The 17,944-nt window shown below is 47.6% G+C and overlaps 1 protein-coding gene across 3 annotated transcripts; it reads left to right on the forward strand.

The window, feature by feature from the left end:
• Positions 1-550: 550 nt before the first annotated feature.
• abcd3a (ATP-binding cassette, sub-family D (ALD), member 3a) lies at positions 551-17,824 on the forward strand. 3 transcript variants are annotated; one of them, XM_012924965.5, is made up of 23 exons: positions 551-722; positions 1,233-1,263; positions 1,353-1,451; positions 2,317-2,405; positions 3,613-3,682; positions 3,931-4,028; positions 4,460-4,583; positions 5,853-5,909; positions 6,663-6,805; positions 6,878-6,947; positions 7,130-7,199; positions 7,351-7,448; positions 9,027-9,118; positions 9,316-9,407; positions 9,485-9,551; positions 9,627-9,690; positions 9,913-9,990; positions 10,072-10,137; positions 10,506-10,595; positions 10,664-10,783; positions 14,625-14,729; positions 15,503-15,559; positions 16,347-17,824. In XM_012924965.5, exons 1-23 carry the CDS (start codon positions 616-618, stop codon positions 16,422-16,424), a joined length of 1,965 nt encoding a protein of 654 aa, XP_012780419.1. In that variant the 5' UTR covers positions 551-615; the 3' UTR covers positions 16,425-17,824. The 3 variants fall into 3 exon arrangements, with proteins under 3 accessions (XP_012780419.1, XP_012780418.1, XP_004572146.1); XM_012924964.3 differs by lacking the exons at positions 551-722; positions 3,613-3,682 and adding an exon at positions 2,671-2,740 and having other exon boundaries at positions 735-1,263; XM_004572089.4 differs by lacking the exon at positions 551-722 and having other exon boundaries at positions 736-1,263.
• Positions 17,825-17,944: the final 120 nt, after the last annotated feature.

Raw genomic sequence — 17,944 nt, forward strand, 5'->3', positions numbered from 1 at the left:
ACACTATTAGAGTAGTAATACACCAGTAAGTGCCAGGATGATTGTCCTGTTTTATACATCAAGGAAACCAAACAACCTCTGGCCAAGCACATGGCTTAAGGCAGAAGAGCTACCTCATTATCACCATCATTGATTATTATGTCTAAAGCTGGGTTACATCTTAAACTAATTGAGCTAATTTAAGTTAGAATTTAACTTCTATATAAAAAGAACTTTACAGGTACTTTAAAATGACTAAACCACAAAAACAACACATGCTATTGTAAAGTAAGTGCAGCTTTGATTTAATATTACACTGCGTTCACATGCTTATTTTTTGCATAGACATTTAGACATGATGATTTGTTTTTTGTATGTACATTTATTCACTGACTGTTTTCATTCATTGTTACTGATCTCTTTGGCAGTTCATCCATTCCTATATGCATTTGTACTTGACGCGTCAAAGTAAAAATAGATAAATAATAATGATGATAATTTACTATTATTATTATTATTGCAGCCACAGGTAGGTGGCAGTAATGCATCTCTATAGTCGTTGTCAGCCGCCGATACAGAAGAAGAAGACTTCGTCCGAAAGACCGTGGAGCGCAGGCCGGTCGTTGTGTCCCAGTCATGGCGGGTTTCAGTAAATATCTGACAGCTAGGAACTCCTCCATAGCGGGCAGCATTTTGTTTGTGTTCGTGCTGCTGAAGCACAGGAAGCGGACCAAGTCAAACAGGTAAGCGGCTGCTGTGTGTCGCTCAGCAGCTGGTTGTCAGCGACAGTCATGCTACTGAGGAGCGGCTAGCAGCTGACAGGCGACCTGCCGCTGCTCGGCGCTCCCGAGGCTCCTTTCTAAGCAGGCACGTTTTCTGTGTGCTCTTCGGGGTCCTCTTGTTTCGGCATACATCCAACACGAACAGAAATAACGTGTTCCCGACACACTGTCGCACAGCCAGAATTCTGTGGCTTGGTGTCTTCTACTGTTTCTTTCTCAGTAATGTCGTACTGTCAGCCAAAGTTGTGTGTGTAATCTAATAAGCTAGTGTGTAGTTATCTGTCAGCCACGACAGCAGTAACCCCGCTGGCAGGTGACGTGGTGAATGTTGTGGGAAAGAGGTCGCTCTGAGGCGGTGAAGGCTGAGGCTGTAGTCCCGTGTGTGAGTCCTGTAAACGGGCCTCATGCTACAGGATGGCAGCGGAGGCCACAGTTACCAGCGTGTTTATCGTTTAATGCCCTGTTTTTCAGAGGAAGCTCAGACCTGGTGCTGAACACGCAGGTATGTTGAAACACCCTGAGCGGAGTGTCCAAAGTCTACATAATACTTAGTTTGGTGCATTTAATTCTTGTCTGAACCTCTTCATGCAGAAGGATGGCAAAAAAGATCGCGCAGCTGTGGACAAAGTTTTCTTCCTCCGGATCCTCCGGATCCTCCGGGTCTTGGTGCCTCGCGTTTTCTGCATGGAGGTAAGAGTGGACTCGAACCAGCGACCGCCTGCACTCACTGCTCTCTTCATATAGGTGCTTTGGTTCGACTCCAGGCCAGTGGACAGTTCATCATGCCGGTGTAGACATGCTGCACATTTCTTCTGATCGCGGCCCTTACATGGATGTTGCGTTTGAAGGCTTCATGCATGGTGTACACACTGCATCCTTTATTCTAGAAACTAGCAGAAGAGCCAGTACAGACCCTCACATATCTGTAGGACCTCCCAGAATACAAAGCGTACGTGGCTCCGGAAAGTTGCTTTGGTTCGTGTCACAGTGAGGTTACTGTGTTCACATCATTGTCAGTGAAATGAACACAGCAGGTGTATGAATATGGTACTCTGACAGTAATGACCTGATGATAAGGTCGTAGTGATACCAGCTCTTCATCTTTGCTTCCTTCTGGTCAGCATTATGTTGAAGGCACCTGTTGCCAGTCCTCCCATTGAAACGTACTGGTGCCCGTGGTGTTCGATTGGCCGCTCTCTGACATTTTCATAGTTATTGGTATTAAATTGTGATTCTAGTTTTGTGACAGCCCTAATCACTGAGGCCTTTCACCTATTTGACCAGTGATGACTGGGCCAACCATAAACATTGAGTCTGGTAATGGTTGAAAGATACTGGGAAACAGTTTCCACAGCGTTGCTGTGATTGCAGCAGAGCCCTTTGACACAGAGACAATAACTCCACAAGTCAAGGTCGCCGCCACATGGCTGCTCCTGGTCTCGTCTTATCTCATCAGTTCATTAGATACGAGCAGAGTCAAAGGTAGGACCATAAACATCTGCAGTCTTTTACACACTAACCAGTCTGTGGGCGCTGTCTCCCCTCTCCTCCACAGGCTGGCTACCTGATGTTTATTGCTGCCATGCTGGTGGCCAGAACCTACTGTGACGTGTGGATGATCCAGAACGGGACCATGATCGAAAGGTCAGGCTTCAGTGTTTACGAAGTTTCTTTGTGTTACAGGAGTAAATCAGACGACACAAAGATGAGACGGTGATAAATCACTAGAGTGGGGGGCGGGGCAGTGTGTGGTCGTAGCGTCGGCGATGTTGATGCCCTACCAGGCCGAAGCAGGGGGCGTTCCCGGCTTTCTCTGCTGCTGCTCACACAATGAAAGTTTGAAAACGTAACGTGGATTCTGCTTTGCTGTCTTTACAGGAACTGATGACTGTGTTTTGGTTCTTCACAGTGGTATTATAAGCAGAGACAGCTGTGTGTTCAACACGCACTTTTGTTCCTACATGTCAGTCATACCAGGGGTAACTGTCAACAAGTGCTGTGTTAGAAGAAGCCATTAACATGGTAGCTCTAACATCTGCTTTGTGTGCGGTCTGTGAGGTACAACGCTGACCTGTGGTCGTCATGGGGACGTGTAACATCCTGGCACAGGTTCACTGGAATGCTGTTCAGTGTGTGCTCATTACTCCGGCTCTGGATCAGCTGGCTCGACCTGCAGCTGGTCAGACGTGGCGTGTAGTATGAACTTGTTCTGCTTCAGAGACTGTGTGCGCCGTTTCAAGTGTCACATGACCCTGGCACACAAAGCGCTGCGTACGAGTGCTGCATCTTTGTAGGAGCAGTGAAAGGCGCTGCATTGTTGAGAAGCGCCTGAAGCTGAGTTTTTCAAACGCAGACTTGTTCTGTGTGCACTCTGCAAATGTCAGAAACCCAGGAGAGAGAGAGCTGGGCGGGACCCAGATGTGCTTTGATCCATGTCTTCACGGTGGAGACCGTCACGCTCTGATCCCGGAGTCGAAGCTGCTGGAGAGCAGACTGAACTACTGTTGATTATAGATTTGATATTGCTGCAGATGTTGAATTACGAGCACACACTGCACTTGGGTTTGGGCTGCCATATTTTGTTATTTTTCTGTGCGATTAGGTGGATCTGACAAATATTTGTAATGTATGTAACAAATGCAGTTTACACATGGCCCAGTGACGCCTCAGGCCTCTGTGCACAGCAGCTAATAACATGGAAATGCATAGATTGAGTAGTGTTCCAGTGTTGCTCCGTGTCAGGATCCACCGTCCTCTTTGTGTCACATCATAAATTGCACACAGCAAGCTTCAGTGTTTGTCTCTGACCTTGGCTTTGTTTGCTCATCTTTGTTCTTGTTGTGGTTTGCAGTGCAATTATTGGTCGTTCCACTAAAGATTTCAAGATCTGCTTGTTGAAGTTTATTGAATTCATGCCAATTGTAAGTGTGAACTCTGGAGTCCTGAGGTTTGTTACACCCACATCCCATCATCACACTAGCATGATCTGCTTGGCTAACTGTGTGACTGACTGCTTTTCATGGCACAGAAACTGGTGTAATTATCACACTGACATAAACTGAGCATGGCTGATTGTCTGTAGTTTGCATGGCTTTCATCACCTCGAGCTGTGTTCCTGCACGCTGTTCTCCTGGGAGCTTTCTTTGAATGTCTGACTGGCTGTTTCCAGATATCCTTGGTGAACAACTTCCTGAAGTTTGGTCTGAATGAGCTGAAGCTGAGGTTTCGTGAGAGGCTAACCCAGCATCTCTACAACCAGTACCTGCAGTAAGTACACCAGTGATGCTGTGCTCGTCGTGTGCAGAGGGTTTCACCTTCAGTGCATGTGAGACACTGACAGCAGCAGGGTTAGGCTGCTGTATTTAAACTTCAGTGAAACGAGTGGCTTTGTTTGCTAAATCTGGGGAGCAGATGTGAGACGGTGTCAGTCGGCTGTGGTGTTGAAGCCTCTGTGTGCCTGTGGTCACTGAACACCTGGAGCATGTTGTTCAAATGCATGTAAGCCAGGCCTGTGTGGCTGCAGCGTTCTCTTGTTTGCTACTATCAGCTCGGCACTACTGAACTTTGACCCTGCAGATGTAACTGAGGAGAGCCAAAGCAAACAGCGTCAGCCTCTCTTCCATCACAGGGACTCTGACCCGACTCGTAGTGATTAGAGCTGTTGTGTGATTGCTGCACTCTGTTTCCTGCTTCTTCAGAGGTTACACTTACTACAAAATGGGAAACTTGGACAACCGTGTAGCCAACGCAGACCAGCTGCTGACACAGGATGTGGAGAAGTTCTGCAACAGTGTGGTGGATCTGTACTCCAACGTCAGCAAGGTACTCCCATACATGTTAATGATCAATCAGCTGCACTCCCCCATCATGCAGGTGTAATTCGGCCACAGTGGGATGTAAATCCACTGTACACATCAGAGTATCATCACCCCGTGGGGCGGGTGGATGGAGAGCAAGGTGACACCGCAGAGTCAAACTGATATCATGGATATATGTAGTAAAAACCTCTGACTGCAATAATTTAACAAGATCGTCGCCTGGGCTTTGAAATGGATAGCAGAGGTGTGGTTACCAGGAGGCTGAGGGTGCAGTGGTGGGAGGACTGGGCCACATCACACCGTTCACTGTGATACCAGTATAATGTGCAGAGCTGGCTGAGTTTCTGTCCGTCACATAGGCACCGAAGCACTTTTTTTTTGTAGAACATGCAAGCGGCCGTCGTTATTACCGTCTTTTTCACAAAAGAAGCCACACTTAAAATCAATCCTTTGATTTTCTCAAAAATCGACAGCGCGCCTTATGTATGAATTCTGGTTGTGCTTACTGACCTCAAACCGATTTTATGTCCACGGCGCTCATGTCAAAATGTTTCAGTACAACTTTGCTAAGCTACGAAGCCGCAGACTGGAGCCTGGTGGAGTGATGCGCACTGTGATACACTGTGATACGCACTGTGCTTCAACATAATATTACAGTATTGTGTGCATAAGGAGCCCAAATGGCTCCTGTTAAGACATGTGCATGAAGTGGATTTTAAAGTCCATCAGTGGCGCAGTCGATCATGAGAACAGAGCAGCTGTGAGAGAATTCAACATTAATGAATCGATGGTACGAAGTGCAGGAAGCAAGAAGAACGAGTCGAGTTTGGTTTTCTTATAATCCCAAAAAAGACATGTTTGACTTATTTATTGGGCACACTGCAAAGCAGCTCTTTAGCTAGTGTGGATATACATGCTGAGGATATGTCGGCCAGTTTCCACTGGAAATGCCTTTTGGTTAAGCTGTTGCATTGTTGTACAGCTGCACATAAAACAGCTGCTTGTTCAAGTGAAAAAGTATTTTGTCTCGCGCCAGTTATATCGTTATCGCACATTTTCAAATATATGGTGATAAATATTTTTGGCCATATTGCCCTGCCCCAGTGGTGGGGCCGGCCTCTACCACGTGGGCGGGGCTTTCTGTGCGGGACGTGTTTGCGTCTGTAGCTACAGCTGTTCACTTTCTGTTTGGTGTCTCTGCAGCAGCTCTGGACTCGTGAGGCCTGCTGTGGCGTTTCCCTGTGTCTAACTCTTTCCTGTTTGTGTCCTGCAGCCTCTGTTAGATATTGGCCTGTACATCTTCAAACTGACAAGTGCCATCGGTGCCCAGGTAAGCAAGTTTCCAAGAAATGTCTTTATTTTGGGATGGAACGAGTACAATGATTCCTGTTGGTTCTCAGGTCTGTGTGATCAGCACTGTCAGCTGTAGGCTTGTCTGGGCTGGTTGTAGCAGGACTCCTGAGTCAGCAGAAATCACCTTCCTCCTCATCATGAAACGCTTCCTGTCTTTCCCTCTGCTACAAATCACCCTGACATCTGCATCTCCTCCATCTAGCTGTCCAACAAGAGGAGAGCTGCTGCTTGAAGCCCTCTGTGTACATGTGTGCTCACACAGCTTTCTTCCACAGTATGACTGTTGTGCGTTACCACAGCTCCCATTGTGTGCTTCCACAAAGACATGCTTCTGGCCTTCCCTTCTTTAGGCGTCTGTCAGTGTGCATGTTTCTTTAATTTGTGCGTTGGAGGACAGAGCTTGGTCCAAAGCCTGCGATGGCTGAAGGTCGGTGGGTCGATCGCTGTCTGGTCCAACATAAACACCTAAAGTTCTCCTTCTGAACTCAAACAATCCCGAGGTTGTGCTACTGTGTTGTACCAGAATAAACGTGTCTAACCAGAGTTCAGGTGGCCTCCAATAGTACTGAAGTATTTCTACTCAATCAAAGGACTGTCGAAGTCGTTTTTGACCAGGATATTTCCTCCAGTGAGGGTCCACCTCCTTACATCTGTTACGTCTTCTCATTGTTTGCCGCGGGCACATCTTGAGCTCAGGTGTGCTGCTGTCTCTGTATTCATCATCACCTAGGGTCCAGCCAGCATGATGGTCTACCTGCTGATCTCAGGGCTGTTCCTGACCAGATTAAGGAGGCCAGTAGGCAAGATGACCGTGACTGAGCAGCGTTACGAGGGCGAGTACCGCTACGTGAACTCTCGCCTCATCACCAACAGGTAAGCCTGTCAGCCACTCGTCTGTTACTGTGCAGGCCTGGCGTGTTTGTTAACGATGCATCTTCTCATCAGTGAGGAGATTGCCTTCTACAATGGGAACAAGAGGGAAAAACAGACCATTCATAGCGTTTTCCAGAAACTGGTGAGTAGCCCTGGGTTACCCAGGCTGAGGGACTGTGCTTGACCTCAGTAAGTACTCATGTAGAGAAACTTAGAAGATGCAAACATTTTGCTTTTGAAGGATGAAACCAGTAAAGCAGGAGAAATGTCCAGTTCCTGGTAACTAGAGTGAATATGGGAGTGTAATCCAGACTGTCCTTCCAGGTGGACCACCTGCATGACTTCATCTTCTTCCGGTTCTCTATGGGTGTCGTGGACAGTATAATTGCTAAGTGTAAGTAGCTGTTTTGCTGACGTGCTCCTCGTCCAGTCCTCCACCGAGCATCAGTAACAGCCTGTAACTGACAGAATGAAGCCATTTTCATCACGTTCACCCCAACAACATAAAGCGTCGTCCTGTGTGTGCACGTGCTGTTCCTTTGCAGATCTGGCCACCGTGGTGGGATATCTGGTGGTTAGCCGGCCGTTCCTGAACCTTTCCCATCCACGGCACACACACAGCACACACTCGGAGCTGCTGGAGGTGAGCGGAGCTGTACTGTAACTTAACACGCGTCTGAAAGAGTACTTTATAAATCCTGACATTTGTTAAAGCCGCGATGATCTAGATTACAAATGTAATAATGAACTGTAGCTTCTGTCAGCATCGCTAGAACAACCTTGACTTTGTCCTCTGATAGCACTGTGGCAGCAGGAGGTACAGTCTGAGGTGTAACCTGGCAGCATCAGACGGGACGAACAGGTGTTACGTTGAGTTTGGGTCAGGTGATCGTGGGATCGTGGCATTAACGGGGAGAGGGGGGCTCAAAAGAGACTTTTCTTTCTTATTCTCATTTAAAATGTCTCGCTTTTATTAAATAATTATCTGAATCTTACAAAGTGGTGATCGGATTAAATGTATAGAAGTCCATTACTGTATATAGGAACTATTACGTCTAATATACTCTAGTAAGCTACAGTACTTTTTCCTTTGGGAACCATCTGTGCAGTTCTGTTGAAGAACGATGTTGAATCCACAGATATTGTAGAAAAATTGATTTCTGTGCTTTGGTTTTACATGTGCATTAAATTAAAGTTGATTATGTCGATTAAGCATTGTGAGGTGGACGGTGGTTACCTAATATTGTTGCTATAAGTTGGCGACCCTGTTAGTTAGTTTAATATTTCTGCTAAGTACTCTTTAAAATACCAGAATAGGGAGGATGGTGCAGGTTTAACTTTATTAGATTGATCAGTGTTGCTGAACTATAAGATGTTTTGGCTGCAGTGTATTCTGTGTATAACAGAATAGCTTCAGTCTCTTGTTTTTAAAAACTCGAGTATGAACTTATACAAAATGCAGCAAGATATTTATAAAAAAGACACTATATCAGATTAATTTAGGTATCGGCAGATATCCAAATTTGTGGTATCGGACATAAAAAGTGTTCTGGTGCCATGTGTAGTGTGGCACTGCAGACCTGTGGCTTTCTATTCAATGGTAAGGATGCGTTTCAGGTCATTATGTAACAAACAGGAAAGTAAAGTAAACACTTCTGTGCAATATGTGTGATGCATTACACTTTAGAGCACCAACTCTAACACTGATCACAGCAAAGAGGGGACATGCAGCATGCAATTATATTGCACACTATGCTGCGATGCTGTTGACTCTCAGAGCGGAGTTATATATGGATCATGGAATGGGAATTCCCACTGGTGTGTCCAGCCTCCTGTGGCAACAGTGGAGTATCTGGAGGATGAAGTGTTGCCTTTAAATGGCTCCGTGCTTCAGTCTATCTGCTGCCAGGCTCCGCCTCCAACTATCCGGGAGCTCCGTGCCGACTGATTCCAGATCTGTGAAAGGGTCCATGATTGATTTGATTTTTCAGGGTGTCTGTGAACTCGGATTCTGTCCTGATCATTTTCATGTCTGTCCAACGATGTGGCGTCCCTTCAGTCCTCATGTTAGACGTCCAGCATAATTAGTTTTCACACGTAGATTTAATGCTTTATTAACTGTATGTTTATGCTGCAGTCGGGACGTGCAGCAGGAGCGCAGCTTTAACAAACTGCTGTAGTAATGTTTGGGCTTTGAGGTTTGACTGATTGCTGTTCGTAGGACTACTACCAGAGTGGCAGGATGCTGCTGAGAATGTCCCAGGCCCTGGGCAGGATTGTTCTGGCTGGCCGGGAGATGAGCCGGCTCTCGGGGTGAGTGTGCAGAAGGGGGAGCTGTGCTTTGAGCCAATATTTCCTTAGAGCTTAGATTTGACTGCTCATCTTTAAATGGATAATAATGTCCTACAGCACTGGCATGATGAGCGCTGGCTGTCTGGGTTGTGTAGTGTGTTTCCAAACACAGCTGGTGTGCTGTTCACTGAGGATGTGTTGAATTGTGCCCCCGACAGGTTCACGGCTCGTATCGTTGAACTGATGAAGGTGCTCAAGGACCTTAATGCTGGCAAATACGAGCGCACCATGGTGTCCCAGCAGGAGAAGGGTACGCATGAGTCCTGATGTACTGTGAAGTGGAATTGCGACAGCTGCCATCATCATTTGTTTTTCCGCTGTGTTTAGAAGCAGATGCTGCAGAGAAACTGGTCCCGGGCAGTGGTCAAATTATTAACAAAGACAACCTCATCAAGTATGTGCTGCTTGTGTGGTTTCACTTTGTGCTTTAGTGCGATATCGAGTGTGATTTATGTTTTCCTCTCTGCAGATTTGAGAATACTCCCCTAGCAACACCCAATGGAGACATCCTGATCAGAAATCTTACGTTTGAAGTAAAGTGTGCATGCATTACCTCATCTCCATCGAGTACTACGACATGTTTTAGGATCAAATACTTATTTCACTCAGTGGTGTGCTGACACAGTTCAAACTTTTCGTGGCTGCATGTATGTGTGATGCTGTCTACCTGAGATCAGCCGGGGCTCAGATAGCTTTGTCCCTGTGTCTGATGTTCAATGGGACGTTGTGTAGACGCTGTTCTCTCTTTTCTGAAGGTGAAGTCTGGCACTAATGTTCTTGTGTGTGGACCCAACGGCTGTGGGAAGAGCTCCCTGTTCAGGGTGCTGGGAGAGGTAGGGCTGCACCATCAGTAATCAGTTTCATCTCAAGCTGGTTTTACTTTTATGATGTGGATTTATTTGGTTGTGTTTTAGCTGTGGCCTCTGTTTGGTGGGCATCTGACAAAACCTGAGAGGGGGAAGCTTTTCTACGTCCCACAGGTGAGTCTTCAGGAGGCGATGTGTGAGCTTTACTTTAACTCTGATGCAGTTTGAGGAAGATGGTCTCTAAAAATGAGACGGGATAAAACACAACACTGTCAGAGTTTATTTATAGACTACTCCAGAGTCTCACTGGCTTCCTGCACTTTTCACAACCTCCCTGTTCACCAGGAGCATGCTAGTGTGTTAAAGCCTCCTGTGTGTAAACACAGGTCTGAGCGATTCTTCAGTAGATGCTCATTTCATGCCCAAATATTGTTTGGAGTGTAGGTCTCTGCGGAGATGTTACCCACAACACGTTTAAGGGTCAGCTTGGAAAGCACAGCATTAATGCATCCCTTCACAAGTCCTCCTCTGTTTCTGTCCAGAGACCCTACATGACTCTGGGTTCTCTGAGGGACCAAGTCATTTACCCCGACACCCATGAAGAACAAAAAAGGAAAGGCATCTCTGATCAGGTACGACACTGCAGATTTCCTCCACACTGCCACTGTGTATGTGTGTATGACTCTATATTTGTGTACAGGTGCTGAAGGAATACCTGGATAATGTTCAGCTGGGTCACATCCTGGACCGGGAGGGCAGCTGGGATACTGTCCAGGACTGGATGGACGTTCTCAGTGGAGGGGAAAAACAGAGGATGGCTGTAAGGACTCAGTTGTACCTCTCCACATGCTGAAAAGCACACACCAGCCATTGGTTTGCATATTTATGCTGAACAGCCATAAACATGTGTTAAACTCTTCAGGCCTCCACTGTCACCTCCACTGTCACCTCCACTACTGTCACCTCCACTGTCACCTCCACTGTCACCTCTACTGTCACCTCCACTACTGTCAACTCTACTGACACCTCCACTGACACCTCTACTGTCACCTCCACTGTCACCTCCACTGTCACCTCTACTGACACCTCTACTGACACCTCTACTGACACCTCTACTGACACCTCTACTGACACCTCTACTGTCACCTCCACTGTCACCTCCACTGTCACCTCTACTGTCACCTCCACTGACACCTCCACTGTCACCTCCACTGTCACCTCTACTGACACCTCCACTGTCACCTCCACTGTCACCTCCACTGTCACCTCTACTGTCACCTCTACTGTCACCTCTACTGACACCTCCACTGTCACCTCTACTGTCACCTCTACTGACACCTCCACTGACACCTCCACTGACACCTCCACTGTCACCTCTACTGTCACCTCCACTGACACCTCCACTGACACCTCTACTGACACCTCCACTGACACCTCCACTGTCACCTCTACTGTCACCTCCACTGACACCTCTACTGACACCTCAATGTCACCTCTACTGTCACCTCTACTGTCACCTCCACTGTCACCTCCACTGACACCTCCACTGACACCTCCACTGTCACCTCTACTGTCACCTCTACTGTCACCTCTACTGTCACCTCTACTGTCACCTCCACTGACACCTCTACGGACACCTCTACTGACACCTCTACTGTCACCTCAATGTCACCTCCACTGACACCTCCACTGACACCTCCACTGACACCTCCACTGACACCTCCACTGACACCTCCACTGACACCTCCACTTTCACTTCTACTGACACCTCCACTGACACCTTTACTGACACCTCTACTGTCACCTCTACTGTCACCTCCACTGTCACCTCCACTGTCACCTCCACTGACACCTCCACTGACACCTCCACTTTCACTTCTACTGTCACCTCCACTTTCACCTCCACTGACACCTCTACTGACACCTCCACTTTCACCTCCACTTTCACCTCCACTGACACCTCCACTGACACCTCCACTGACACCTCCACTGACACCTCCACTGTCACCTCTACTGTCACCTCCACTTTCACCTCCACTGACACCTCCACTCACACCTCCACTGTCACCTCCACTTTCACTTCTACTGACACCTCCACTGACACCTTTACTGACACCTCCACTGTCACCTCCACTGTCACCTCCACTGACACCTCCACTGACACCTCCACTGACACCTCCACTTTCACTTCTACTGACACCTCCACTGACACCTTTACTGACACCTCTACTGTCACCTCCACTTTCACCTCCACTGACACCTCTACTGACACCTCCACTTTCACCTCCACTTTCACCTCCACTGACACCTCCACTGACACCTCCACTGTCACCTCCACTGACACCTCTACTGTCACCTCTACTGTCACCTCCACTTTCACCTCCACTGACACCTCCACTGACACCTCCACTGACACCTCCACTGTCACCTCTACTGACACCTCCACTGACACCTCCACTGACACCTCCACTGACACCTCCACTGACACCTCCACTGTCACCTCTACTGACACCTCTACTGTCACCTCCACTTTCACCTCCACTGACACCTCCACTGACACCTCTACTGACACCTCTACTGACACCTCCACTGTCACCTCTACTGACACCTCTACTGACACCTCCACTTTCACCTCCACTGACACCTCTACTGTCACCTCTACTGTCACCTCTACTGTCACCTCCACTTTCACCTCCACTGACACCTCTACTGTCACCTCTACTGACACCTCTACTGACACCTCCACTGTCACCTCTACTGACACCTCTACTGACACCTCCACTGACACCTCCACTGACACCTCCACTGACACCTCCACTGTCACCTCCACTGTCACCTCCACTGTCACCTCCACTGACACCTCCACTGACACCTCTACTGACACCTCCACTGACACCTCCACTGTCACCTCTACTGACACCTCTACTGTCACCTCTACTGACACCTCTACTGTCACCTCTACTGACACCTCTACTGTCACCTCCACTGTCACCTCCACTGACACCTCCACTGACACCTCCACTGACACCTCTACTGTCACCTCCACTGTCACCTCTACTGTCACCTCTACTGTCACCTCCACTGACACCTCCACTGTCACCTCTACTGACACCTCCACTGACACCTCCACTGACACCTCCACTGACACCTCCACTGTCACCTCTACTGACACCTCTACTGTCACCTCCACTGTCACCTCCACTGTCACCTCTACTGACACCTTTACTGTCACCTCTACTCTCACCTCTACTCTCACCGCTACTGACACCTCCACTTTCACTTCCACTGTCACCTCCACTGACACCTCCACTGACACCTCCACTGACACCTCCACTTTCACTTCTACTGACACCTCCACTGACACCTTACTGACACCTCTACTGTCACCTCCACTGACACCTCCACTTTCACTTCTACTGACACCTCCACTGTCACCTCCACTGTCACCTCCACTGTCACCTCCACTGTCACCTCCACTGTCACCTCCACTTTCACCTCCACTTTCACCTCCACTGACACCTCCACTGACACCTCCACTGACACCTCTACTGTCACCTCCACTGTCACCTCCACTGTCACCTCTACTGTCACCTCCACTGACACCTCCACTGTCACCTCCACTGTCACCTCCACTGTCACCTCTACTGTCACCTCTACTGTCACCTCCACTGACACCTCCACTGTCACCTCCACTGACACCTCTACTGTCACCTCTACTGTCACCTCCACTGACACCTCTACTGTCACCTCTACTGTCACCTCCACTGACACCTCCACTACTGTCACCTCCACTGACACCTCCACTACTGTCACCTCCACTGACACCTCCACTACTGTCACCTCTACTGTCACCTCTACTGTCACCTCTACTGACACCTCCACTGACACCTCCACTGACACCTCCACTGTCACCTCCACTGTCACCTCTACTGACACCTCCACTGACACCTCTACTGTCACCTCTACTGACACCTCTACTGTCACCTCTACTGTCACCTCTACTGACACCTCCACTGTCACCTCCACTGACACCTCTACTGTCACCTCTACTGTCACCTCTACTGACACCTCTACTGTCACCTCTACTGACACCTCTACTGTCACCTCTACTGTCACCTCTACTGTCACCTCCACTGACACCTCTACTGACACCTCTACTGACACCTCCACTGTCACCTCCACTTTCACTTCTACTGACACCTCCACTGACACCTCCACTGACACCTCCACTGTCACCTCCACTGTCACCTCTACTGACACCTCCACTGACACCTCCACTTTCACTTCCACTGACACCTCCACTGACACCTCCACTTTCACTTCTACTGACACCTCCACTGACACCTTTACTGACACCTCCACTGTCACCTCCACTGTCACCTCCACTGTCGCTCCTTTGTTTTTCTGGCCCAACCAGTCATGGTTTGGCAGATGCATGAAGTTTGGGCTTTCACCCTCTGCGGGGTCGGGCCTGCGGGGGATGAAAGCCCTTCTCTGCTTGCTAACAGACACATTTGAAGGAGCGCTTTATTCTCACACCTAAACCGGCAGTGTGATGCAGGAGTTGCCCTGTGGCTGTGGATTTGAGTATCATTTTCAGTCAACTGGTCAACTTTTGGAACAGCAGTGACTGACTTACCTAACACATCTATTTCATGTAGATGGCCAGACTGTTCTACCACAAGCCCCAGTTTGCGATCCTGGATGAGTGCACCAGTGCAGTGAGTGTGGATGTTGAGGATTACATCTACACCCATTGCAGGACGGTATGTCTTTGCATATACATAAATATAGCACATGAGCACATTCGTTTACGTCTGGGCCCACATTTGTTGGGGGGGCTCTGCTGAACTGGGGCCAGTTAGAGAGTGACTAAATTATGTGAACCTGCTCACTGGCACGACTCCTCCCGTCCAGTTTAATCATTTCTTCATTCAGTCATATCAAAGTGCATCTTGGAATTCATTGGTTTCTAGAAGTTTCCCTGTTTACAGAAACTGAACAGTTAAATGTTAGTTTGACTTCTCAGTGATGTCAGGGACTGACCTTGATCTGAATTCATTGCTTTCAGAATAGCATCTGTCCAGCGCCCTCCTTTAACTGTTGTCAGTCTAAACTGAAGCTGTCAAGTCACTGAATCCAGATCAACCTCAGAGGGCTTAGCCAGTCCTGAGCATGCAGCTTCTACTACTAACTAAACTCAGACACGCAGAAGCTGCTATCAGCTTTGAAGAAAGAGCAACAAAACTGAGGTGTTGGTCAAAAAGCTGAAAAGTCAGAAGCGTTAGTTAGTTAATCAGCCACCACACAGCTCACTGGCTGCTACCCAACAAGGCTCTCTGGCACTAGAGCTCACCTTTCTCTGGCCTGAAGTACCTTTAAACTCTGATGGGGGTCAGCTGTATGAACAGGTCCATTTGGAAGGAGGCCCTGCTGGGGCCGTAGCACACTATGAGCTTTTGCAGCAGGGTTGGAGATGATGTGGCAAAATCTCACCATGGTGTTCTTTAAAACGGGGGTTTGTTTTTTATCTCAACAGGTGGGCATCACCTTGTTCACTGTGTCTCACAGGAAATCCCTGTGGAAACATCATGAGGTAGGACTGGATGTTCTTATGATTCAAAGTGCAGATCCTGTCATTGTGTCAGCGCTCGGCTTCATTGTTGAGGCTGAGCAGACCACTCATAGTGCAGATTTGGGAGCAGTGAGTCTGTGCATAGTTCAGACTAACACGTCTGTAACGTTCAGTGATTAAGGCTTCAAACAAACTGTATTCAGGGTGGTTTGTTGTTTCAGGGGCACCAAAGCTTCCCCCCTCATCTACTCACTATGATTAGAAGCAGAGTCATTACGATGTCCAGTGTTGATAAACTGTACAGTATGTGATGTGCCACACACTGTGTAATGTTGGCCGCTGAGTCTCTTGATCTTATTGGTCGCGATCATGAAGAGAGGAATCCTATTGGTTGAAGCTGTGCTCGGATCCATGCTGTCACCGCTATGCTAACGTCAGTGAAACGGTCAATGCTACGATGTGCTGGTGCTTTTATGACTGAGCTTATCCTGAGCCTCCTTGATGTCTCATTGGATTACTGCTCATTAGTTTGTGCAGTATAGTCAACCAATGACAACAAAGTCTTTGTGTCACTGTAGAGTAACCTGTGAATAGTGACGGACCTCCCAGGTCTTCTTCATGTGTGTACAGAAACATGTTGATCTTGGTGCTTACTGTTACCTAACCATCTGACACGTGGTTACATTTGTAACTGGTCTCTTTGCTGTTGTAAACGACATCTTTGTATTGGTAAATGTGTTTTAACCCACTGGTCTCTTTATTTCTCTCCTTCCCACACTCACTCTGTGTTTCTGGATCTGTCCTGTAGTATTATCTGCACATGGATGGACGAGGAAACTACGAGTTCAAGCCCATCACAGAGGAAACAGTCGAGTTTGGTTCATAACTACCAGCTGCTGACACTGGCGCAGACTTCCTGTTGATTTAGAAACCCGTCCTGTGTTCTTTCTGTTTAGTGTTTTTGTTTGGTGGGTGGGTTGCACTCGTGGCAGCAGTTCAAACTACGCACTGTTAAATCCTTATCACTGTTGTCCTGTCGAAACAATAATTTGTTCACTGCCAAACGTCTGTTTCCGGCCTTTAGGCTATTTCACACTAAGAAGTAGACTCATGCTACTGTGTCACCACTGCAGTCATGGATCATAACAGTACCAGGTTTGCTTGTAATGAGGAGCAGGAGCTGTTCTTCATGTGAGTGTGATGCTGCCTACATGTGTCTGTCTGGGAGCTTCTGACTGAAGATGAGAGTTGACCGTTGGACGGTCCTTCACTCGTAATTAATGTTTTAATGAGCTCATTTATGGAAGCAGTTGTGAGGAGGCGAATCCTGTGGCATCACAAACACATCACACAGGACATCTCGCCTTGTTGCAACCACTCACATTTCTCACTCTGGGTCCGCCTCGCTCTCGGCTAACCTTTAGCTAAACTTGGTTCAGATTCACAATGACGGCTTATTTGTTTTTGTTTGTTGTTTTCAATTGTGGTACCAGGGGGACATCTGGCACTCCACCTACAGGTGACGACGCCAGCAAGCATTTCAACTTTCACATGTAGCTGTGGGTCATAACGAATACCTGTGGGGGAGTTTGTGGGGAGGGACCCCTTATCTGATGGCATAAATGTGCTTGCTGCTTCTGCCATTACTGGCTGTTTCCCCTCCTCTCAAAGCCGAAGGATAAAGGCCGTCTAAATGTGTCATGGAGTTAAAACAAGTTTGCTCGATGACTTTTTCTCTGGCTGTGGGACAAAGTTATCGAGGCCTGTGGTTGTTTCTTGTTAAACACATAAGTACTGTCACAGACGGCAGCCTGTAGTTTTCCAGAACTTTGCTCTTGTTTATAAAGCTGGTCTGAATATCTTGACTGTGTGATCGGACAAACAAACAGTGGAGAGATGGAGAAGCAGAATGCAGCTCGTTAAGCTCAGTGCAGCGTTTTTATGAAAAACTGTTGGTAACGGCACGAGCTGTGTTTCTGGAGCTCAGTCATTTGAACCTGGTGGTTGTCAAGCTGCACCTTCTCCTGTTTTTGATCAGTGATGATAAAACTGGTCCACACTTAAACACCAAATCATGACTTTGAGCATTTCCCTTCCCGATGTGTCATTACTAATTTCCATGAATGAAATGTAGATTCTGTGGGTGGTGGGACTGTGTTTGTCTTGGGGGTTTGTACCTTATACTAATGTTTTAAAAATGTAAAGGGGAGCCTTAACTGTGTTGGTATTTTCTATAATTAATGTTATCTCACCTCAGATTAATGAAATAAAGAGTTGTAGAAACGATTTTTGTGTCTGTGCATCCACAGAGAGATGGATTTGTAACGTTTTAGAACAGCCCAACGTTTCCAGTTATTCGTTTAACGAATGAAATGGTGCAAAGTGTTGAACTGCCACACGTTAAAA

Source organism: Maylandia zebra, unplaced genomic scaffold (assembly GCF_041146795.1).
Source record: "Maylandia zebra isolate NMK-2024a unplaced genomic scaffold, Mzebra_GT3a scaffold25, whole genome shotgun sequence".
Lineage (NCBI taxonomy): Eukaryota > Metazoa > Chordata > Actinopteri > Cichliformes > Cichlidae > Maylandia > Maylandia zebra.

Excerpts from the sequence above, each read along its gene's own strand:
- abcd3a (XM_012924964.3), top strand. The coding sequence starts at position 1,087 with ATGTTGTGGGAAAGAGGTCGCTCTGAGGCGGTGAAGGCTGAGGCTGTA. Across the intron at positions 9,119-9,315 it reads GAGATGAGCCGGCTCTCGGG|GTTCACGGCTCGTATCGTTG; the intron begins GTGAGTGTGCAG and ends TGCCCCCGACAG. Across the intron at positions 10,596-10,663 it reads GGAAAGGCATCTCTGATCAG|GTGCTGAAGGAATACCTGGA; the intron begins GTACGACACTGC and ends ATTTGTGTACAG.